Source organism: Nilaparvata lugens, chromosome 4 (assembly GCF_014356525.2).
Source record: "Nilaparvata lugens isolate BPH chromosome 4, ASM1435652v1, whole genome shotgun sequence".
NCBI lineage: Eukaryota > Metazoa > Arthropoda > Insecta > Hemiptera > Delphacidae > Nilaparvata > Nilaparvata lugens.
The window spans coordinates 41,241,257-41,268,669 of NC_052507.1; the positions used below are offsets into that span (position 1 = coordinate 41,241,257).

Sequence of the window (27,413 nt, forward strand, 5' to 3'; positions counted from 1 at the left end):
GATTTCTAAAACTTTAAATAGTCTCAAACTCATTCAATTATTCTGGTTATCTATAAAGTTTTTCAATCTCATGATTTCAAATTCATATTGTCTTATTGTAAATCAATCTTTGAATATTTCAAAGTATTGAAAGTGTTTAAACATCACTCCTGTATCTTGTCATTATTTTAATTCAAGCAAGCAATTAGAACCATTCTTTTACTTGTATTCCTCTAATATTGTATTTTTATTAGTTTCCTTTGTGTCAGTTCAGTCTCTTGATTCTTGCACCTTTGCAGATCTTGTCTTATGTATCGATTATTACCTTAACTTTGTGACTAATGTTGTTCAGCTTATCCATTCTAAATTTATTGTAAAAATTTTGTAATTGTTCATCATTTGTTTGATTTTGAACTTTCTTTTTTCTTATAAAACTATTCATTACAAATTTTGCTGATTCGGTTTTTAATTACTCTTGTATTTGTTACTTGAGCACCTTTTCAAATTGAGCATTTTAATTGTGATTTTTCAATATTCAGTAACATTCATTATTCATCAAGCCTGTTTTTTAATTTTGGTTTAATCATTCACTGTTCTAAATTTCTCATAGCTCTCTCAGTTATTATTTGCACTACAAACATTTTTATTAAAGTTGTGATTATATTCAACCTTTCATTTGGTATTTTTTATTTCAATCTCAATCCTGAGTTACCATTTGCTGTACATGCCAATTTGATTTCATTCAATACATATTATGTAAGCACATTGGATCTTTCCTCCTTTCAAATTTGTATGTAGATTTTGTTAGTCACTGATTACTTTACTAAATTTCATAACCTACAAATTCACCTTTCATACAGTCCACTCTTTTGCTTAGACAAATTTCACAGATTTATTCTGTGGGTCAAACACTCCTACAGTAAGGTAGGTGTTATTTAGCTGAATCTATGCTGTTCTAGATTACCAGAACTGGTAATATTCATTTTATCTACTCTTAGGTTCAATCTCTAAATAGACTCAGTTGTACCAGTCATATGTGCTTCTAATTTATCATTAGTTTCTTGCAATTTGTCTGTACACTGTTCATTTTTCTGTGAAAGAAGTTCTAATTTACCTATCAGGTTAGCTTGTTTATTACCTAACCTCTCTAGAGTCGTCACAGTACCCTCTTGTTTCTCCTGTAAAGTATAGACTTTTTGATTAATTTTTGCCCCTAAAGAATCCACTTTTTCTACTACAATAGAATCAATGCTCTCAAATTTATTTTGAATTTGGGCTTTCCACTCTGTTGTGAGACCTGAATGAAATTATTTCCACTCTTTGGTCTGTTGTTGGACGAAAACTTTATGCTTATTTTCTAATTCCAGACTCATATTTTTAAAACCCTCTTTTACTTCTTCAAAACGTTTTCCTAACTCATCAACTCGAGTTGAAATCTGTGTGATTGTTTGGTTTAATTTCTCATTCAATTCTACACTTTGTTGATTTACCTGAGAATCAACAGTACTTATTTGTAGCTTAGTTTCGTTGGACACAGATTCAACCCTGGAAACAACTTGATTGATACCGGTTGTAAGTATATCCATTCTCTTACTCATGGTTTGTATCAGATTGTACATAGCAGCCATAGTAGTGGGAGAGTTATTCTCAACTTGAGAGAAATTATTTTTAGTCTTTTCTATTTTAAAAATATTTTCAGATTCAGAATCATCAGGTACTTTTACTACTTCTGGTTCAGCATCAGAATTAGGTTCTGAAAAATTATCAGGCTCTTGAATTCTATCTGAATCAAGTTTAGGAGATTCGATCTGGGTCGAAGACATTTGATTCAGATTTTCAGGACAAAAGTTTGAGGAAGATACTGCCTAAATTTCTATCTTGCATACTTGATTCATCCAGTTCAACAACTGAAGGAGATTCTTGGTTTGTAGCTATTTCTAACAAATATCTTAACCTTTCAATTTCCTAAATCTTTAAATCTTATACCGCAAAATATAAATTTATCAATTCTCTGAACATAAATTATAGTCTAGTCGTTTTTCTGCCACAGAAATAATGTTTATTACCTGCTTGCACAAGTATACAGTAGCAAGTATATGTAGCCTAACACATAAAAACTAAAGATTATAATAATTAAATCTTTTTTTTCATGAGTATAAGTCGTGCCTTTCATAATAATTTTACTCTTGGAATGAGTGTGCTCAATAAATATTACAAAAATCTGGTGTGGCGCACTCACACAACTTTCCTTGCCGTTACGAAAATTGATTACCTGACGCTAGTGTTCCCGCGCATCTGAAGTCTACTGATTCAAAGATCTGAGCCAGCTCTGGTGTCAGGACAATAACGCTGGAGACAAACGATGTCTGCTATCTCTTCATAGTGAAATATTTCATCGAATCAACTGTTGCCAACACTTTGCAATTGAAATAATCAAATTTTATCGAATTTCGAACTTATTTTCAATTTTAGGTGAAAATGTTAATGAACATTAATTGTAGAGATTTTCATGCTCAATCTCTTTCACTTGAAATTCTCTGTTTAAATTGTATCTGACACCTGATAATTGGGAATCTAAAATCAAACTTTGCATAGATGGAGCGGAGCTCCTGAAATTTTTACAGATATGGGACTTGTGGAAGTTGATAGAGCTTATCAATGACTATTTTAGGTACCGTATAAATTTTATCAAAATTGTTGGAGCCGTTTTCGAGAAAATCGTGAAAACCCCTGTTTTTGACGACATTTTTGCCATTTTGAATTGCATTTGATCGAAATTGTTCGGGTCGGATCCTTATACTGTAAGGACCTTAAGTTCCAAATTTCAAGTCGTTCCGTTGATTGTGAGATGAGATATCGTGTACACAGACGCACATACACTCATACACATACACACACACACACACACACACACACACACACACACACCACACACACACACACATACATACAGACCAATACCCAAAAACCACTTTTTTGGACTCAGAGGACCTTGAAACGTATAGAAATTTAGAAATAGGGGTACCTTAGTTTTTTCGGAAAGCAATACTTTCCTTACCTATGGTAATAGGGCAAGGAAAGTAAAAATGCATAGTTTTCTTTCACAATAAGTTATTCCTGCCGTCTTGACTCGGTTCATTTACTGGTAACTTGAATTTATTACTTGATATAATATATCTATTCTCTGCTTAATTATATCTATCGTTTGTATTTTTCTAACATTAATAAAGCTATGATTTATAATAATACAATTAATAATTTAAAGCTTTCTCCAGACATTGCCAATAAATTTAATAATTAGCTCTTGGCTTTTCATTATATTCCATACTATAATGAATTAATGACTAGGTTATGTAATTTTGCATTAATCTATATATATTTTATTCTCAATTACAATTTTGAGATAGACATTAGGCTTTTAATTTTTATTATAGATTTGGGGTTCCTTGGTTTGGGCGACATGTATTGGGGTTTATAATCTTGAAATCCCAATTTAGAAATATCCACTATTACTTCGGCCTATTTTTATTGAATAAATTGAAATTGGTCCCATATTTTTATATTTTAAAAGGTTAATTATATTTCATAATTGCTCAGAATAACTCAATCAATTAATAGTAATCAATTAATTAATAGGCCTGAGGTAAGACATGTGGTGGTGATGGAATATGCAGGAAAATTTGGCAATATATATTTTGATCAACTCACCGCTATATATAGTCCTCATAAAACCGGTCGACACGATAGGACAAGGACAACGACATAATATGTGTTATCTCTCCTTCACATATGAAACACGTTCAATTCTTATCACATCATCATACGGCACATACATGCACCAACAAACTGATAAACTTTTTCTTCATCACACTTCCGAGATGTGAAATCACACTCAATTGCCAAATAATTAAGGATGGGAATAGGATGGGTGGTGAATATAATTTGATATTATATTTTAATTCGAATTACCTTAATTTTGAAAATATTATCCTCTGTAGAATATTTTTGTTTTTGGCCGATCAATCTATCAGCTGCATGGAAGGAGCGCTCTCTGTTATCAGAAATAGGAGATAATGAACTCAGAGATTGGCGCCTACTTTCAAAATTCTTTCGATTAATGCTGTTTCTATTTTTATTGGAAAATATGCTGTGACAATATATATCAAAATGAATGTCTGCATGTGTGTTTAATATTGCATGAATTATACAGTTTTGATGTATTATTTGAAAGTTCATGAAGAGATAGGATTGGAATTGATATTATTGAAAGTCGCCGGTACTCAAGGTTGGTATGGAAACAGCTATATCTAATATTTGAATTGAATTTAATTTGATCAAAATAGGCTAGCTCGCTTTATTTTTTCCTCCTCTTTCAAAAAAAGGAAATATCTTCAATATAATAATCAAAGGAAATGAAATATAATAATCTATATATAAAAATGAATATCTATTTTTTTGAATTCCATATTACCACCAATCGATTGAGATGAATATATATATGTTTTCGGAATAATAAATGCTGCATGACTAAGCACATAGGAAGTCCGTATTGAGATTTAAATTAAAATATTGATTGTCAGATAAAATTCATGATTCATCAAAAAAAGACAAGTGTAACATATGTAATATTACATTTTTTCTTGATTAAAATCGAATCTTCAATTCGAGATCTATAAAACTTAATAGTAAATATCAGAGTAATCGATATGCGGACAACTTTTAACTGAGAATTTATCGTGAATAATTGTGTTGCACATTCCATGGTATCACCAAAACAGAGTTAACAGAATTAACAGGTCATTATAAATATAGAGGATATATAAATTTAAAATAACAGTTTTGAAATAAAGTTTTATTGAGATCAAATGTAAAATGTAAATTCTAAACGTGTAATTTATAATTTTTTGGAATTTAATATCAATGACGTGTTCATAACGTCGCCACTGGTTTGAGGTGTGGCTTTGCTCTGTACTTGTTAGCTTCTCTCTCTGAAAAATGATGGATGGCTATGGTGCTCTAATTTTGTGCTCTCTGAATATTTTTCTGTTCAATTGAAATTTATAATGTTTTAATTTGAGATTTGAACAGTTTTATGGTGTTCTAAGTTTGTATAATTTGATTTGTGTGTCTACAAGCCTATAGCCATTGTTTTCAACTATATAAATGGATAAGTATTTTAGCTTGTAATGATGCTAGATGTTTAAGTGTGTAAGGTATTGTTTTGTGGATTTGTGTTGTATATTGCCAAAATTCTTATGAAGATTATAAGTTGATTTGCTCTGAAAACTGGATTTCTTATTCATAAGCAGTAGATCTATTCATAATTTATCAAGAATCTACCATTTTGGAGCCGATAACTTCCTTTAGGTTAATAGGTGAGAAATGCTATCCAACCTATTTAGGATGAATTGGTAGCACAGCACATAGGATGCCGTACATTGACTTTTTGGCGGTACGAAGTTCCAAATGTTTGAAAACATTCAAAACTTAGATGAAGAATCTCAAGATTTAGACCTAACCTTAAACAATGACTCAAACGATAGTGTAGCTGTAAGTGAAAACGTTTCAAATGTAACAATTCATGAGGAAGTAGTGGAAATATCAAATGAAACAAGTATGGTAGGAGCTAAAAATGATCTAAATCTTATAGCATTCTTAACACAAATGTTTGATAGACAAAATGCTAGGTTTGATGAGCAAAATGCTAAGATTGATAATTTGAAACAAGATCAAAGTGCTAGGTTTGATGATATGAAGCAAGAATGTACTAGTATAAGACTAGAGCAGGTTAGTATAAACCTTCTATTAAAAGATACACATGAAACATTGATAGATAATCATGAAGATGAAAGCAAATTGAAGCAGGATGATAGTAGTGTTGTAATACAAGATCAATTATTTCAAGTTTCAGATAATGTAGGCCTAGTTACTGTTATTGAAAAAGTAAATCCTAGTGAGATAGTAGAATTGAGTAATGTAGTAGGTAGGGAGTTGTCTTTATTGAAAGTCAACAGTAAAGAAAGTAGTATTGCCAAATTGAAAGTTAGGAGAACAGTGAATAAAGTGAATGTTTACATGAGACAGGTTTCTGTGGAGGTTAGGAACAATGTAAACAAAATGAATCTTGCTTTGTATCAAGTTGATGAATTCAACTTTCAACTAAAAATTGAAAAAATGTATGCAAAGCATTATCCAGTGAACATGACTGATTTTTGTAAGCAAAATGGCTTTGTTGAAACAAATGAACCCATGAATAAAATGATGTTCTTGAAGAAAACAAAGTACAAAGTCACCATTGATGTGTTAGTATTCAAAGGTTGTTTCAAGTTGCTTACTTACAAGATGATGACAGTGAATCACATGATGAAAGGGTATTCCCCAGCACTATGTTATGATTAGGAATCCTGTGTTATGCCGGGATTCAGAATAGCATAATCGCTATGCAGTGTATGGTAAGAGTCCATAATTGTGTCTTTTTTCTTTCCTGTAGCCTATTTTTCTTGGCCCTTAATCTTTTTAAATTTCGAGTCTTTCCTGTCTTTGTGTAATGTTCAGTAAATTCCTTCTATGATGCATATCTTAACCAATCTTGTCCATAGTCATTTAAATTTGTGTTTTTTCTGAAATAATTTTGGAAGTTAAAATAGTAGCTTATATTCCTAATCTTTAAATTGTTGATAAAACTTAACTTTTCTAAAATCTATCTATTGTAGTGTAAATAATTGTTTGCTTGCGGTATATTTTTTCATCATGTATTACATATTTTAATTATGTCTATTTCTTGTCAGGTATCATATTAGGTAACTAGGTTTTTCAGAGCAAATTATGTCCCATTTTCTCATCTTTCATTGCATATCGTGCCATAAGCCATATGTAATTAGGTTATAGTTTTCTTTTGGGCTTTTAACCCATTTTGCAATTTTTTTTATTTGTAGTATATTTTTATTAAATATACTTCCTTATGAAAGTTTAGTACTGACATGTAGGATAGGCTCTAATTAATCTTTCTCTTCCTTGTATTATTTAGGAAATTTATTTACCCAATTTTCTTTTTTTCTTATTTGTATTTTTTAGGGAACTTATTTACCCATTATCCATCTTGATCATCTTTGTATTGTAATCTTGAAATGGTTTGTACTTATTATACAGTCTTCAAATTCTGAAATTATTTAAAAAATAATGGTTCAATTAAGAACATGCTGAAATCTAATCTTATGTATAAATTCTTTTGTTATAATAATAAAACTTCAAAATTTGAAAGTATTAATGAATTGTGTCGCCATACATATGAGATGTTCAATATAAATGAAAGTTAACTTGAATAATGTTTTCATTAAATAAAAACGTATTGTCATATTATTAATTGAAAGGAGTTAAAGGTTAAAATTTCTCTAAAGTTTTTGTAATTGATGTCTTTTTCTAAATTTAAAAAACTGTTTGTTCTATAAATTTTAATATGATTGATTATCGTTTGAAATGGATGCTGGAGTGTATGTAGAATTCTTAGTGGGGTTTATTGATTAGAATTTTGCTGGCATGTGATTGTTTTTTGAGATGGAAACCCATTATTGCCTAAAGAAGGAATAACAGAGGTTATGACTTAGAGAGGCAGAAACGAGATAATATTTTTTGTGTTGATTACTTATGTTGATTGCCATAGATGCAGATTACTTATGTTGATTGCCATAGATGCAGATGATTACTTATGAATATTGACTGATTCTGAAGCAAAGTATTATTGATGTTTTGAATGATTTCTTGTTTAATGATTGATAGTAAAGTTTTGTCATGAAATGTAGTTTGTGTTTAGAACATTGAAAAGTCAAAATAAACTATAGTATCCAACAAACGATCATTAATAATATTGAATAATTTGCTTTTTATGAAATATTTGAACAGTGAATAAATGGAAATGAAATTTTTTTTTATCAAAATTTTGTAATTGATATTTCTAGAGTTTGAGGAAATTTCACAATTTATGTATTGCTGACTGTATAATAAGATGTTAACAAATTTCATTTTTATATTGATTATATACTTAGAAATAATTTTCATGTGTATTAGATTGTATTGGTAGCCTAATCAAAATTTTCTTTTTAGTTTATAAGCATTTTAAAAAAACAGGTACAGCATGGACATTAACATCAAAATAATTATCACGTGAATCTCGAAATCAACAACAAGTGAACGCCATGAAGAGTGTTAAGAACATTTGGGTGATTTTCGAACTAGTGTGACTCATTAATTGAATATCTACGCCAATATCTACGCTGATGCCTACACCAATGCCAACGCCAATATCTACGCCAATATCTACACCAATAACTACGCCGATATCTATACTGATGTCTACACCAATGTCTGCGCCAATGTTGAAGCCAATGCCTACGACAATGCTGATGCCAATGCCTGCGCCAATGTTGATGCCAATGCCTACAACAATGCAAACGCCTATGCCGACACCAATGCATACGCCAATGACAATGCCAATGCCTATTGCTGACCGTGTAACTCAAACTTCAACACTACCACATTACCTGGAGGTAATTGCCATCCATGTTCACGTTCACAACTTTGAATTCAGGATAACAGTCACAGTATCATGAAAGAATTGATTCAAAAAATCCTCTCCTAAATTATTCCTGTATGCAGAACTCTAAACCTTGAAAGCTGAAAATATCAAAAACCAAACCTTACCTAAATTAATCCTCACCTAAGTTAATCCTGTATGCAGCATCTATCTCTTTTCCAAAAAACAGATTACATTGTCATTTCAAGCCTGAAATGTACATTGTATAATTATATGATACAAAATTTACGTGACTCTGTATCGAGTTTGGTATGCAGCCATCTACTACAAGCATGAGGCAATGCTAACTGAGATGTCACCAGTATCGAGTTTGGTATGCAGCCGTCTACTACAAGCATGAGGCAATGCTAACTGAGATGTCAACTGTATTGAGTTTGGTATGCAGCCGTCTACTACAAGCATGAGGCAATGCTAACTCAGATGTCACCTGTATCGAGTTTGGTATGCATCAGTCGACTACAAGTATCAGCCGAACACTATGTGCATCCAGATCACCCCAACACTATGTGCATCCAGATCAGCCCAACACTACGAGTATTCGGATCAGCCCAACACTGATGTCATCACACTGGAGTCACACTTAACTGAAATTCATACTGAGTGCCTTAACAGACTGTTTTCCAAAATTTGCATCAATAAAATCAACCACGTCAATAGTGAAAGAAATGAACATTTTTTGATTTATTGAAATTTTATGTGAAAATTAAATGTAACAATTCATCAATTAATTTAAAAAAAAAAAATTTTTTTGTTCAACATACTAAATTTTCATGCAATAAAAAATTGAATTTTTCTATCTATTAAATTTATGTGCAATTTCAAAAACTATTCTTTATATATATTAAACTTTCCATTGAGATATTTTCCTTGAATTATAAAGCTAAATCAAAAGTATTTTTGATATTCTATATTTTGAAATATTCTTTAGAAATATATAGAAAATGCTATTGATGAATTTTTATGATAATTTTCAATTATAGTAGACATGTAATGTTTTTATAGAAAAAATTGTTACTGTTCTCGAATTTAATTTCAACAATTTCCATTTGTTTCAATGTATTTTTTTTCTTTAAATTCTCAAACAGTAAAATTTTTTATGTCAAGAGGGGGGTATTTGTAATATTACATTTTTTCTCGATTAAAATCGAATCTTCAATTCGAGATCTATAAAACTTGATAGTAAATATCAGAGTAATCGATATGCGGACAACTTTTTACTGAGAATTTATAGTAAATAATTGTGTTGCACATTCCATGGTATCACCAAAACAGAGTTAACAGAATTAACAGATCATTATAAATATAGAGGATATATAAATTTAAAATAACAGTTTCAAAATAAAGTTTTATTGAGAACAAATGTAAAATGTAAATTCTAAACTTGTAATTTATAATTTTTTGGAATTTAATATTAATGACGTGTTCATAACGTCGTCACTGGTTTGAGGTGTGGCTTTGCTCTGTACTTGTTAGCTTTTCTCTCTAAAAATGATGGCTGGCTATGGTGTTCTAATTTTGTGCTCTCTGAATATTTTTCTGTTTAATTGAAATTTATAATGTTTTAATTTGAGATTTGAACAGTTTTATGGTGTTCTAAGTTTGTATAATTTGATTTGTGTGTCTACAAGCCTACAGCCATTGTTTTTCAACTATATAAATGGATAAGTATTTTAGCTTGTAATGATGCTAGATGTTTAAGTGTGTAAGGTATTGTTTTGTGGATTTGTGTTGTATATTGCCAAAATTCTTATGAAGATTATAAGTTGATTTGCTCTGAAAACTGGATTTCTTATTCATAAGCAGTAGATCTATTCATAATTTATCAAGAATCTACCATTTTGGAGCCGATAACTTCCTTTAGGTTAATAGGTGAGAAATGCTATCCAACCTATTTAGGATAAATTGGTAGCATGGCACATAGGATGCCGTACATTGACTTTTTGGCAGTACGAAGTTTGCCGGGCAAGCTAGTATTCATCTAATTTGTAATTGTATCAACAAATAAATAAATAATAAAAATCGATACTGATTATGAGCTCATAGAGCATTGAATTCTTTTCAATTTGATGTATAATTTCATAATTTTACGCATTTCCTTACGCCTTTTGCAGCAGCTTTAGTAATAAGTGTGAAATTTACCTCCTATGCTGAAGGACAGAAGGACCCTGAACAGATCTGCAGGGTCAAATATTGGTTTCCAAACTTTTCCCTACTAACATAAATTTCACCAGTAAGAAGGATCTGCCCATACCAATAATCATCAACAACCAAGATAAACTATATTATTCTAATGATGTCAAGTATCTAATTATGACATTGGACGCAACGTTTCGCTGGAAGGCCCATGTCAAGAAGAAGAAAGAAGAGCCTGAAATAAATTATAACAAAACTTTATTTGCTCATCGGAAGAAATTCCATCCTTTTAATCCGAAATCAATACCTCCTGTACAGACAGATATTGAAGCCAGTAGACTTGCAGACAGGCACCAACACAACAAAGGGGAGATCCATCTGCTAGACAATGAAGGGTTGATGCACAGGCTAAAAAGGAGGAAACAGTTCGAACTAGTGTAATGCTTGGTTCAAGTAGTGTCAAACGAAAGAGCAGAACGGTGATCGAGTGGGATTAACCTTTAAGTGCAGTCAATAGGTGTACATATTAAATTAAAGTGTACATATTAACAATAACAGTAAGAGTTTCGCTGTTCCATTTTTCAAGTAGTTTGTTAGGATAGAAAAAATAAGCTCATCCTATACTATTAAACGAGCAATTTCTGTTTATATGTTTGTATTTCACCGCATCTCGAAAACAGCTCTAACAATTCTCACGATATTCGGAACATACGAGATAGCGTATGTTCGTAGTAAGTTTATAATATAAAAATTCGATTGCACTAGGTCTCACCCTGGGAAAACTCGCTGAAGGACATTGAAAGGATAATTATTATTCATCCTTGGAAGAACAGCTGATAATAATTATTTCGTCGTCTGTTGATGATGGAAGTGAGTGAGCGTGTTCATGTGTGTGGGACTGTGTCAAAATTATGACTCAGCTGTTGAACATTTGTAATCATTCAATCAGGTACTTAGTGCCGGTTGCAAAAAAGCCGGGTTATTCTCAATCCTGATTAATTCCAGTGGATCCATCTTTTTGAAATTGTCTTCTCTGATTTTGCTCAGAATTAAAATTTAACCAGCTTTTGTGCAACCGGGCCTTTGTGAGGGAGATTTTTGCATTCCTCTGGAAATTAATCTCAATTTACTGTGATTAGATAGAACATTTTCTGTATGAATTATGAATGTTATTATAATTTCTTCTTTCGTAATAAATGTTTTATCTTTTTGTACTCCAGAGTGAAGCTCGGTCCCCGATATTAAGTCTTTAGACTAGATAGAATTGACCAAAATAAGATCAGCTGTGGACATCGTTGATCAACTCTGATTATTTTGGCAACGTTTCACTCATCTGTTCCAATTTCTATCGATCTATTTTCGTACGGTTGTTTATAGTTACACCCGGTTGCAAAATATCTGTTAACTCTTAATAACGATTAAATACTATGAGAACCAATCAGAGGACCCTTCTTCTCAGACAAAACTTCTGAATTGGTTCTCGTGGAATTTAATCATGATTGAAATTCAACAGGCATTTGTGCAACCGGGCCTTGTCTTTAAAACAAATATTGTGTAGCCCTAAATCAATATCTTCTTTTGAACTTTTCTACAGATGAATCTATATAATAAGAGAGAGTAGGGTTGTGTTTGTTCGTGTGTTCGTTTGTTCGCATCAAAACATGTCAACTTGTGGATTTCATACTGGAAAAATGGGAATGATTTAGATCTCCAATTTTGAACATAGATTCTAAAAATATCAATCTTGTGCACCTGGAATCCCAAATTTCAATTTTCCTTCTAGATTTTTCAGAATTAATACGGTATTCAAACTTCATTAATGGTACATACGATGTTATAAGAAAAATCATCAAATCATAATATGGTAGAAATTAAAAAAGGAACATCTGTGCCTTTTATTGCTTTCTACCTGATACCACTTAACCTCAATAATATTGTTTTGATAATTGATGAATATTTTTAATAATATTTTTATTTTAAATATAAAAATAATAGTATTGTTTTGATAATTAATAAATATTTTCATTTTCACAAACTCTGTATAATAATATGGTGAATGTGAAAAAGCTGCATCAAAAATATCTCAAAAACATCTGTTTAGAAAAAACTTTCCCCCAGTTGCACGAACGTCGGTTAATGTTTAATCGCAAAAAAATGCTATACTTTAATTAAAGTTAACGCTAACTGATGCATTTTGGTTGCACAAAAAAGAAATTTCAAGTGATAACGCCGAATCGACATAAAAAAATTTCAACAGGCCATTCACGGGGAATTAAATTCAACTAACGCCTATTAGGTACCTAAACTGATAGCTGTCTTCCATTAATTAAAAAAAACTAACCGATCTTTGTGGAACAGAATCCGTAAAACTAACACTGATTTGTTAATCGGCGTTAATGTCCATATTTAACAGACGTACGTGCAACTGGCCAATAGTTTTGAAACTTTGTTTTCCTGATGCAATGTTTAGGCCTACACGTGGCTTGGATTATTAATTTTTCAGCTAGTACAGCTTTTTGAGACAAAGTGCAAACATAGTGCATATAAACGTCTACAGTATCATCAATGCTGTATCGGCAATATGAAAACGCATGCAGTTAATATGTCTTTGGATAAAGGTGTTGATATTTACATAAAGAAATAAATTATCCTCTTCCATTTTTATATAATTTAAATTTCAAGATTATTCGAGCCCTGATAGAATGACTGACTCACTGTATAGTCAGTCGATAATTTTAATATTGGAATGAGGGGTATTTTGGCAAGCTGAGCAAAAAATGTCATATGCACCTTTTCGTTATATCTTTAAATGAAAAATGAGTTTTGTGGGTTGTCAAAACTCCCTCTGAAAGGGAAACTATTCAACTTATTCTATCTTTTAGTAAAATAACAATGATCATCCAACCATCTATTATCTTCTATTTTATAATAAAGGAAAGAAGTGTATACACGTATACAGGTGTAAAATATAGGTAAATTATGTTTGACGCATCATCACGTCTGAACTACTGGACTGATTAGCTTGAAATAAAATTTTGCATATAGATTCTTGCTTAACCGAGGATGGTTATAAACCTATTTCAAATTCTTCAATATTTGATTACATCAAGTTTTCAGTTTGTCAAGTTTTAAATTATTTGTCATGCTTTCAGTTGTTGTAAGGAAGCAGCAGAAAATCTTTCTTAAAAGGGAAATTAGAAGATAGGTATGATTGGGGATCCTTTTCGATTGATAAAAACAGGTTTTCCGTCGCACCCAAATTTTTTCCGCCATTTTGAATCCAACTTCTTTTTTTAATTAGAAGGTGGTTATATGATACATGATTCCGATACAGGATTTCCAGAGAAAAGGTATGGTGAAAACCGCACATCGATATCTCACACCTTTCAAAATGTATTCTCATTCATTTCCTTTATTATAGTATATAATATGATAGATAGATGGATATATCATCCATCTATCTATCATCTTCTATACTATAATAATAGAGGAAAGAACTGGTTTAAACACGTATACACGTGTATAGGAAAATTATGTTTGATGCATCATCACGTCTGAAATACTGGACTGATTTACTTGAAATGCTGCTTATAAATTCTTAATCAACCGAGGATTCTTATATGCCTATTTTCAATTCTTCTGGATTTTATTACGTCAAGTTTTAAAATAGACCCTTGCGAAGCACGGGTTACCTGCTAGTGAATAATAATGAAAACACTGGGTTTTTGTCAAAAATATCACTTATTTATTGTAAAATAACAAACATGTTTCGACAAGATGATATTTTTTTACAAAATCCTAGTGTTTTCATTATGGATAGATATCACAATATCTCACCAGCAAAAGTATCTGAAATAAAAAATAATACCTGAGATATTCGGCAAAAATATGTTGACCGGAATAGTTATCAATGTTGTATTAATATCCATACTATCAGTTGACCATATCAACATAATTGATATTGATAGACTGGAACCACCGATTCGACTCCTTGTAGCGATAACTTTGAGTCTGTAAAAGAAAGGTCATTTTTTATGATTGTAAATATGCAGGATTAATCTGAATTATGGACCCATTTTCAAAGTCATATCCATTCAAGTACTTATATATTCAAAACGAACAATTTTTATAACAATGGAAAGATAAAATTCTAAGGTTTTCTCACGATAATTAAACGAGCGCTAGCGAGTTTTGGTGTCCGTCTGTTTGTATGTTCTACAATAATTTTAGAAAGAATTGATCAATCAGCTTCAAATTTTGAACACGTATTCTTCGAACCTATGTACAGGACAAGTTCGTTGTACAAGAAAATTGACTCACTCCTTCGTCCTTTTTCAGGATATAAAAACAACATTGAAAGTGCATAAGAAAAAAAATGTTGTGATTTAGTCAGCTGAAGAATTCATTGCATGCAATTCAGACAATCCTTCATGCGCTACACATGATTTCAGCTGGTTAATACAGAGCATAATTTACAATAATTGTTACATCAACAAACTGATACGGGTTGAGATAATATCAATGTGCGGTTTTCGCCATTTATTTTCTCTTGGAACGCTGTATCACACCACCTTCTCATTTCAAAAAATGAATTTGGATTCATATAAGGGAGATGTTGAAGCGACAGAGTAATTTTTGAAAAGTAATTTATCATATCAAATAGGATCCCCAATGAAACCTACATAGTCAAGTTATTCTTGTTTTAGAAACAAATTGGCTGTTTCCATGATTTTCATCAACTCTGTATAATTGAAAGTTGCGGCTTTCAAAGATTACAAAACAGCAGTCTGTTCTTGAGCGAGTTCTCCAACCCAGGGGGTCACTAGTTACTTTGGGTCCCTATTAGATAAAGAAGTCAGGACTTGCAGCCTGGTGAGGCAGTCAGCCTAGCTTACCCGGTCACAGTGCACTGTTGTTGAACCATGGCAGTCATTCGGGCTGCCCCGCTGACAGGGTGACAGAGCGAGCTACTGCCCATAACCTAGCGCCGCAGTGCAGGATGGTTTCACACAGCTTGGCGGTGTTGTCATTCGAGATGGGTGTCTGGCTTGGAAGTGTTTCGGCCGCATTGCAGGATGACTGTTAGCGGTTGTCGGAAGATGAACAGCTGGGATTTTTTCGTAATAGAGAAATTCTGATTGCAGATTCGTTCTCAGCGACCCCAAGTTTAGCCTGAAGGCTCAGAATGTCAACAATGTTCTCAAATAATTAAAAATCATCATGAAAAGTCATTAATATGGTAGTACACCACGTTTCTGGGAACTTTTTACTGGTGACTGGAGTTATTATTGATTATGGGTAACACAAAAATCAAACTAATCGTGAGAAAGAAAACTGCTGTTGAACGCGAATAAGACCGCCACTCCATTGTTCTATTGTCTCGGCTGCTTGGCTGAGCCTGGCTGGAGGGATCAAATAACCGACTGGATTGATCTTTCGTCTGTCCGCTAGGCGGAACTACGCCGACCATTGCTGGGTGGAAGAGCTTACTGCGGCCGCTCGCATTCCCACCAACGCTGCTGTTATTTGCTGTCTCAGCGCCTAGTCCGAGTCAGACAAGCATCCAGCCTGCACTGCGGAGCTAGCTATACAGCTGCCTGGTCTAATAGGGACTCAAAGTAAAAGAGAATATTGGAAAAGAACGTTAGAGATTTCTCTTTACACATTGATAAAAGAATTGTTCATTTCGGATAAGTACTTGAGTAAATATGAAGTTTTAAATATGAGTTTTTAGAATGACAGAGAATGATTATTACTATTGATATTCCTTCGCCAGATAAATATTATTCGAGGATTTGCATAAATGACTAGAAACACAATAAATATAAAATGAATCTCCTATTTCAGAGAAATCTGTTGTTATTGCTACTTAAATTTATTTTTAACGTAATTTACAACAGTTTCTAATTCTGCTAAAAATTATAATAGCTCATTCTGGTTTTGCATGTAGGAGTATTTTTTATGAATTTTCATTAAATTTTATAAGAAATTTGATTTTTTTTTAAATCTTCTATATCTTTAAAAGGCTAAGCCCCGACAGACTGAAATCACACCACAGCCCAAACTACTGAGCATAAAAACTTGAAATTTCGCACAATTGTTTATGGTAGCCTCAAAACATCCAATAAGAAAGGGGTTTCAGAAATTTGCCCCCCTGAGGGAGCTGGGGCCCCCAAAAAATGTTGTACTTTTTAACCGCACATTGCACAGCAAAGTCATGAGGAACTTTTTTGTTCAGCTACGAAAAAAAATTAGATCTATGCAGAAAAATTCCGATCAGGAGCACAGGGGGGTTAAGGAGAGGGCATTCTTCGGAAATTTTGTTGTAAATCAAACTACAGCTCAAACTAATTGGCCTACAGACTTGAAACTTTTCACAAATATAGACGCGCACTAAGAACGGATTTCTAAGATATATTTTCAAGATGTTCGATGTTTTTGAACGGGTAGTATTATAGTCAACTGTCTACTAACGTTGATGGAAAGATTCATTTTGAAGATGTTCTATGTTTTTGAACGGGTAGTATTATAGTCCACTAGACAGCTGATTTAATATGAATAATTCTATAGTCTGATTTTTACTTCAATATTGGCGTATGGAGGAGGCTCCTTTTTCCTTTTATATTATCCTTGAAATGCAAAATTTCCAAAAACCTTGTATATACGTCGACACGCAATTTAAAAAGGAACATACCTGTCAAATTTCATGAAAATCTATTACCGCGTTTCGCCGTAAATGCGCAACATAAAACATATAAACATTTAAACATTAAGAGAAATGCCAAACCGTCGACTTGAATCTTAGAGTAGACCTCACTTCGCTCGGTCAATTAACATTGGTCAAAGAATAACAGAGGAATTAATTCTTTTCGTACTGCATGCATGACCATGAACAAAAAATATCATCCGAAAAACATTGTGAAATCAGCTGGATGACCATATGGAGCCATACCAAGTTTCAAAGCTTCATCTTGAATACAATTGGAATTAAAAATTTTATATTGATGTTTAATTGGTGAAAAGTGATCATGCATGCAGTACGAAAAGAATTAATTTCTCTGTTATTCTTTGAGCAATCTTGATAAATAACGTATCCATAGAATCTTGATAAAATTTGCTAACTTTTTCTCTTAAAAATTTCCTGTGAAGTGAAATTCGCCATCAAAAATTCAAAATGGCCTCCAATTTGATAATTTACATCGAAATTTTTTTGTTTTATTTTTTGAAGTTGAGTCTTTACATTGAATTTTTTTTCTTAAAGTTGAGTCATAAGAGCACAAATATCCATGCCAAATTTCAGATCAATACAACATTGCGTTCTCAAGATAAAAATTCCTAAGTGAAAAAAACAAAATGGCAGCTATAAGGATATCCGCTGAGTTTTGGACACTTCAAATACGACATTTGTAGTCTCCTATCATCCAGGAACAATACCCTAAAATGTTTGACACTACTTCTGAAACACCCTGAATATATAATATATCTGGAGATGTGGAACTCCCGTCTGGGACTCCCCACCAATCTTCTTCTTCTTCTTCTTCTACATCTATAGAAGGCTAAGCCCCGACAGACTGAAATCACACCACAGCCCAAACTACTGAGCCTAAAAACTTGAAATTTTGCACAATTGTTTATGGTAGCCTCAAAACATCCACTAAGAAAGGATTTTCAGAAATTTGCCCCCCTGAGGGAGCTGCCCCCCCCCCAAAAAAAAATGTTGTACTTTTTAACTGCTCATTGCACAGCAAAGTCATGAGGAACTTTTTTGTTCAGCTACGAAAAAAATAGATCTATGCAGAAAAATTCCGATCAGGAACACAGGGGGGGGGGCTAAGCTCTAGCCGGTGTGCTCCCCCTGTTATCTCAGTTATTATTGAAGATATCGACTCAAATTTTTTTTAAATGAAAGAGGAGGAAAAAATAAAGCGCGCTAGCCTATTTTTATACGATTTAGTTCGACTTTAATATTAGAAATAGCTGTTTCAAAGGATGAAAAAGATCCTATTAAGTAAGGTTATGAACATGGTAAGGTGAACGCCATATGGAACTGATATAATTGACACATGATATTCTAACATATGTTGTAATCTTAGACCAGTTATAGAATAGACACGGCCCATGTCTGAAAGTCGATGAAGCCAACATCTATTGCCAAATCCACCCATCATGACCATCACAACAGTGACGTCACGCATCGTATAGAAATAATTATAGAAAAAATTTTTGAGTTTGTTGTGTAAGTGTTTGTGGTGTTTAACTTACATTGTTGTTAAACATAGCTTGTTTTCCATAGCAGATTGTTATTTATTTATGTAATTATTATTTATGAAAATGGTAATCTCCTGCGCAGCATATAATTGCACTGAAATTTTTAGGAAAAAAGTGGAATATCTTTTCATGCGTAAGTTGGAATTTATACACATAAATATTGTAAGTTGTAACTGTAATATTATCCTTGGTTAGGATGTAAGTGAACTCATTGCAGCATGACAATAAATTAGTTTTGTAGGCTACCATATCTTATTATTTTCAAAACACATTATAACTTTGAAGCCAATATCACATCACACGTTATAACTCAACCGATATCGTTTTTGCCCATAGCTAGAAATAACCTAAAAACACCATGAATCTGAAATAGTCACAATCAGAAAGTTTTCCATACAATGCGTCACTGTTGTGACGTCAAGATTGGTGGATTTGGCAGTAGATGTTGGCTTCAGAGGCTAGACTTCCCAGCGTGTCTATTCTATAACTGGTCTAAGGTTGTAATCATTGGAAAGCTTGAAATAATCTAATCAATCAGCTGATTGAATTAATTTTGCGATTACCAAGAGCGCAAGCTAGTCACGTGTTTGTTCCATTGTTGTATGCTTGGCCAGTTTGGTTTGCTCTATCAGCTGTATATGGAGTCTCATACATTCCAATTAGAACAGAGCACCGAGATTTTCTTTGGTTAGAAGTTTGTTGATAATTCTTTTTTCAAATTCAAATTTTATTGCCTTAAAGAATCACATTGGAAACTTTCTTAATTAAAAGACAACAAGATTACAAAAACAAAATGTCAAACATATACCTACATTTATTTGTAGCACGGCCAGTAAAAACCAGAGTACTAAAAAAATTGAGTACTAACAGTGAGTTCATTTAATATAACTTATATATTTTTTTGTTAATATGATGTAAATAAAAAGTAGGAGTTGATGAGAGATGTGAGTAATGCCTTATATTTGATCCAATTGTTTATTCATATTGTAGTAGTCGGGGTCACTGCAATCAAGAGTTTTTTATTCTGTAGCTGGAAAATTTCATACATATTGATTGTCCATAATGTATCCAGTGTCCATAATGGAAGTGATTGAACTACTCAAAATTAATGGCTTACTGGTCCCTCATAGAATTTATAGTACTCCTGGTGATTGAGCCTGTCTTTTTTCAGCATTGACTATTAATAATAAAGCTTTATTTACAACTAGCATACCCGGCGAACTTCGTACCACCAAAAAGTTAATGTATCTCATGTCACACTTGACTTTATTTGGTAATTATATCTATTAGAGAAGTGTTGAATTAAAAATAGATAGCTTAAATCAGTGTTTCAACAATTAATTCAATGTTTTCATAGTTGTTGATTGTCAATAGATGGTCTAGGAAACATGCGATGTACGATGAATCACACAGAATTCCATATTCTTTCCATCTTCCATTTTAGGATGAATATAAGCAAAGCTAAATTGAAAAAAATGTAAATAATTCTGTCATTCTTCAGTAACTAATAAATGCAATATGAACAACTCTCTTTCATGAGGTGGATTATGAGAAAAATGTAAATAATTCTGTCATTCTTCAGTAACTAATAAATGCAATATGATCAACTCTCTTTCATGAGGTGGATTATGAGCAACTCTCTTTTGCAGGTGAATAATTTTTTCTCAACATTTTCCAGTTTCTCAATGATAGGGGAGTAAAAATTATTTGTATAGGTCTTCTAAGGAGCCATTATCTACAGCTGGTACCAATCAACTACACTTCAAATCCAAACTACCGTTTTAATACCAGTACACAATTTATCACAGGGTGACATGTTTATTACAGCTGATATCTTTAGATGCTAAATCATATTATCAAAATATGATCTTGAATCATGATCATCATTCCGTTCTTCGGTAGCCGCTTGGCCGACAATTTCGAAAACATAGTAATCGATCTGTAAAATGGATTAATAAATAATTATTGTTGCCCCCGCCCTTTTAAAATTTCTGTTCAGAAACCATCCCCAATATTCACACAACATATTACCAAAGTTTGATGCCGTTATGTCAAGTAGTTTTCAAGTCTAAAGGGAACAAACACACAAACAGACATTCATTTTTATATAACATAGATTTACATTTGGCTCAAACAAAAGCCTCTCTAAATGGAGGTAGAATGATAAGGTTGACAACTTTCAGTTCTGTTGTTCTAACATTTTTGTTTTCAAATCACTTTCAAAAAGTTCATGTAGTTCATGTAGTGTTTGAGACACTTCTGGTGCTATCATAGTTTCACCACTATTCTGTTCCACAGTCCTATCTCTTGCTGTTGTTAACTTTATCTTCTATATAATGAAGTTTGTTTGTTTGTTCACATCAAAACATGTCAACTTGTGGATTCCGGAAAAACGAGAATGATTAAGATCTCCAAATTTTGCACATAGATTCTAAAAATATAAATCTCATGCACCTCGGATCCCAAATTTCAATTTTCCTTCTAGATTTTTCATAATTAATGTTCAAATTTCATTTATGGGGCATACGATTTCATACAGCAAATTCACCAAATCATATGATAGAAATTTAAAAAAAAACTGTTCTATTATTGCTTTCCACTTAACCTCAATAATATTGATAGATATTTTTAATAATAATATTATTTTTATTATTAATATAATAATAGTATTGTTTTGATAATTGATAAATATTTTTTATTTTACAAACTCTGTATAATAATATGGTGAATGTGAAAGAGCTGTATCAAATAAATTATCTCAAAAGCATCTGTTTAAGCTGGGTATTCCTTTGTGCGTAAATGCCTTCCTCGACCATGACAGGGAGAGAATCTCAGATTGGGTAGATTTCAATTTGTCTACATAACCTGAAAGATTATGTTCAATTATGTTCTAATGGGGCAGGTTGAGCTTAAACTTTCTCAAACTTTTAAATGACATTATGTTGATATTATTAGAAATTTTTGATCCTTCAATAATAAAGACAGAAAAAGAAAAGTTATTTGATCAGCTGTTTTAACAAACTTGATATTTGGAGAATATGAATGTCAACAATGCTTGCCGTCGTCGACTGCGGAAATTTACACACAAACGAAAATGCACCTTTAGAAAAAACATAGTTTTGAAACTTCGTTTTTCTGATGCAATGTATAGTGCCATGCTACCAATTTCTCCTAAATAGGTTGGATAGCATTTCACACCTATTAACCTACAGAAAGTTATCGGCTCCAAAATGGTAGATTCTTGATAAACTATGAATGGATCTATCGCCTATGAATGAGAAATCCAGTTTTCAGAGCAAACCAACTTATAATCTTCAGAAGAATTTTGGCAACATACAACACAAATCCATAAAACAATACCTTACACACTTAAGCATCTTTGAAAATCACCCAAATGTTCTTAACACTCTTCATGGCGTTCACTTGTTGTTGATTTCGAGATTCACGTGATAATTATTTTGATGTTAATGTCCATGCTGTACCTGTTATTTTAAAATGCTTATAAACTAAAAAGAAAATTTTGATTAGGCTACCAATACAATCTAATACACATGAAAATTATTTCTAAGTATATAGGTAATCAATATAAAAATGAAATTTGTTTACATCTTATTATACAGTCAGCAATACATAAATTGTGAAATTTCCTCAAACTCAAAGGAGACATCAATTACAAAATTTTAATAAAAAAATTAATTTCATTTCCATTTATTCACTGTTCAAATATTTTATGAAAAGCAAATTATTCAATATTATTAATCATCGTTTGTTGGATACTATAGTTTATTTCGACTTTTCAATGTTCTAAACACAAACTACATTTCATGACAAAACTTTACTATCAATCATTGAACAAGAAATCATTCAAAACATCAATAATATTTTGCTTCAAAGGCAATCAATATTCATAAGTAATCATCTGCATCTATGGCAATCAACATTATTAATCATTATTTTGCATCTATGGCAATCAACATTATTAATCATTATTTTGCATCTATGGCAATCAGCATAAGTAATCAACACAAAAAATATTATCTCGTTACTGCCTCTCTAAGTCATAACCTCTGTTATTCCTTCTTTAGGCAATAATGGGTTTCCATCCCAAAAAACAATCACATACCAGCAAAATTCTAATCAACAAACACCACTAAAAATTCTACATACACTCCAGCATCCATTTCAAACGATAATCAATCATATCAAAATTTATAGAACAAACAGTTTTAAAATTTATAAAAAGACATCAATTACAAAAACTTTAGTGAAATTTCAACCTTTAACTCATTTCAATTAATAATATGACAATACATTTTTATTTAATGAAAACATTATTATTCAAGTTAACTTTCATTTATATTGAACATCTCATATATATGGCGACACAATTCATTAATACTTTCAAATTTTGAAGTTTTATTATTATAACAAAAGAATTTTTACATAAGATTAAATTTCAGCATGTTCTAAATTGAACCATTTATTTTTTAAATAAATTCAGAATTTGAAGACTGTATAATAAGTACAAACATTTCAATATTACAATACAAAGACGATCAAGATGGATAATGGGTAAATAAGTACCCTAAAAAATACAAATAAGAGAAAAAGAAAAATTGAGTAAATAAATTTCCTAAATAATACAAGGAAGAGAAAGATTAATTAGAGCCTATCCTACATGTCAGTTCTAAACTTTCATAAGGAAGTATATTTAAAAAAATTATACTGAAAATGAGAAAATGGGACATAATTTGCTCTGAAAAACCTAGTTACCTAATATGATACCTGAAAAAAATAGACATAATTAAAATATGTAATGCATGATGAAAAAATATACCGCAAGCAAACAATTATTTACACTACAATGGATAGATTTTAGAAAAGTTGAGTTTTATCAACAATTAAAAGATTAGGAAAATAAGCTACTATTTTAACTTCCAAAATTATTTCAGAAAAAATACAAATTTAAATGACTATGGACAAGATTGGTTGAGATATGCATCATAGAAGAAATTTACTGAACATTACACAAAGACAGGAAAGAATCGAAATTTGAAACAATTGAGGGCCAAGAAAAATAGGCTACAGGAAAGAAAAAAGACACAATTATGGACTCTTACCATACACTGCGTAGCGATTATGCTATTCTGAATCCCGGCATAACACAGGATTCCTAATCATAACATAGTGCTGTGGAATACCCTTTCATCATGTGATTCACAGTCATCATCTTGTAAGTAAGCAACTTGAAACAACCTTTGAATACTAACACATCAATGGTGACTTTGTGCTTTGTTTTCTTCAAGAACATGATTCTATTCATGGGTTCATTTGTTTCAACAAAGCCATTTTGCTTACAAAAGTCAGTCATGTTCACCAGATAATGCTTTGCATACACTTTTTCAATTTTTAGTTGAAAGTTGAATTCATCAACTTGATACAAAGCAATATTCATTTTGTTGACATTGTTCCTAACCTCTACAGAAACCTGTCTCATGTAAACATTCACTTTATTTACTGTTTTCCTAACTTTCAATTTGGCAATACTACTTTCTTTACTGTTGACTTTCAATAAAGACAACTCCCTACCTACTACATTACTCAATTCTACTATCTCACTAGGATTTACTTTTTCAATAACAGTAACTAGGCCTACATTATCTGAAACTTGAAATAATTGATCTGGTATCTTAACACTACTATCATCCTGCTTCAATTTGCTTCCATCTTCATGATTATCTATCAATGTTTCATGTGTATCTTTTAATAGAAGGTTTATACTAACCTGCTCTAGTCTTATACTAGTACATTCTTGCTTCATATCATCAAACCTAGCACTTTGATCTTGTTTCAAATGATCAATCTTAGCATTTTGCTCAACAATCTCAGCATTTTGCTCATCAAACCTAGCATTTTGCTCATCAAACTTTTGTGTTAAGAATGCTATAAGATTCAGATCATTTTTAATGTTTGCCATTTTGTAATATACATTGATATCTATTCATTAAAACTTGACCACTCCAGAACTGACCTCCCATTCAGCAGCATATCATTCATAACCTATCGAGACATCAGCCTACTAATAATTTTTTATAACCAGGGATATATTTTGTAGTTTGAGTCCCACACCAGGGCGTACCATTTGCCGTGCTACCAATTTCTCCTAAATAGGTTGGATAGCATTTCACACCTATTAACCTACAGGAAGTTATTGGCTCCAAAATGGTAGATTCTTGATAAACTATGAATGGATCTATCGCCTATGAATGAGAAATTCAGTTTTCAGAGCAAACCAACTTATAATCTTCAGAAGAATTTTGGCAATATACAACACAAATCCATAAAACAATACATTACACACTTAAACATCTAACATCATTACAAGCTAAATACTTATCTATTTATATAGTTGAAAAACAATGGCTATAGGCTTGTAGACACACCAAACAATTTTATACAAAATTAGAACACCATAAAACTGTTCAAAACTCAATTTAAAACATTAAAAATTCACTTAAAACGAAAAATATTCAGAGAACACAAAACCAGAACACATAGCCAGCCACCATTTTTTAGAGAGAGAATAACAAGTACAGAGTAAAGCCCCACCTCAAAACCAGTGTTGACGTCATGAACAAGTCACCGATATTAAATTCCAAAAAATTATAAATTACAAGTTTAGAATTTACATTTTATATTTGTTCTCAATAAAACTTTATTTTGAAACTGTTATTTTAAATTTATATATCCTCTATATTTTCAATGATCTATTTATCTGTTAATTCTGTTAACTCAGTTTCGGTGATACCATGGAATGTGCAACACAATTATTTACGATAAATTCTCAGTTAAAAAGTTGTCCGCATATCGATTACTCTGATATTTACTATCAAGTTTTATTAATCTCGAATTGAAGATTCGATTTTAATCGAGAAAAAATGTAATATTACAATAGGCCTACACATGACATTGATTATTAATTTTTCAGCTAGAACAGTTTTTTGAGACAAAGTGCTAAATAAACGTCTACAGTTTTATCAATGCTGTATTGGCAATATGAATATGCATGCAGTTAATATGTATTTGAATAAAGGTGTTGGAATTTTCACATATATAAATTATTCTCTTCCATTCTTATTTAATTCATCATCATTATTGGCACTACAGCCCATGCAGAGCCTTAGCCTTCACAACCACATCCTTCCACCCCTCTCGACATTCTGCTGTTCTTCTCCATCTTCTTACACCCAGTCTTCGCAAATCCTCCTCCACATCGTCAACCCACCGCTTTCTTGGTCTTCCTTGAAATCTTCTTCCTCCGGGTTTGCCTTCCAGCACCATTCTTGGCACCCTCCCTTCCGGCATGCTGCACACATGACCAGCCCATCTCAGCCTCATACTTTTCACAACAGATAAAATACTGGTCTCTTCGAACAATCTTCCTAGTTCCTCATTTGTTCTTATCCTCCATATTTCATTTTCCTTGATTGCTCCAAAAATTCTTCTTAAAATCTTTCTTTCCCATCTCTGAAGCAGACCTTCTTCTCGTGTAGTCAATGTCCAAGCTTCGGCCCCATATGTCACTATTGGTCTTAAAACTGTTGTGTAAATTTTTATTTTGCCTTTTTTGACACATTTTTGGACTTCAGGATATTCTGCAGGGCGAAATACACCCTATTTCCGGATATTATCCTAGCATCCACTTCTTCCGCTACATTATTCTCTTCCGTTATTAGGGTGCCCAAATACTTGAATGATTTCACTTTCTCAAATGTTCTATCTGATAACTTTATTACACACAAACGAAAATGCACCTTTAGAAAAAACATAGTTTTGAAACTTCGTTTTTCTGATGCAATGTATACTCATGACATGACATGGCCTACACATGACATGGATTATTAATTTTTCAGCTAGAACAGTTTTTTGAGACAAAGTGCTAAATAAACGTCTACAGTTTTATCAATGCTGTATCGGCAATATGAATACGCATGCAGTTAATATGTATTTGAATAAAGGTGTTGATATTTTTACATATATAAATTATTCTCTCCCATTCTTATTTAATTACAAATCCAAAATTATTCGAGCCCTGATAGAATGATTGACTCAGTGTAGTCAGTCGAAAATTTTAATATTGAAATGAGGGGTATTTTGGCAAGCTGAACAAAAAAATAAGGTCCTATGCACCTTTCGAAAAGGTCCAAACCTTTCGAAACAGCTCAAAACGAGCTCAAAACGATGGCGTTGAGAGATTTCAAAAATATTTTAGTGGAGAGCCAACTTAATGTTGGTCACGAATACACCGTCTGTAAAGGATAGGAAAATTATGTTTGTTGCATCATCACGTCTGAACTACTAGTAGAGTTACTTGAGATGTTGCATATAAATTATTCTTAATTAACCGAGGATTCTTATAGGCCTATTTTGAATTTTTCTAGAT

General features: G+C 32.0%; 1 protein-coding gene across 1 annotated transcript in view; it reads right to left on the bottom strand.

Moving 5' to 3' along the window:
* Positions 1-27,413, bottom strand: part of LOC111049694 (alpha-L-iduronidase) — a 110,856-nt gene that overhangs the window by 48,651 nt on the left and 34,792 nt on the right. The window contains exon 5 of the mRNA XM_039426989.1: positions 14,571-14,713. Coding sequence (XP_039282923.1) covers positions 14,571-14,713 — 143 coding nt within the window. The remainder of the gene's footprint in view (positions 1-14,570; positions 14,714-27,413) is intronic.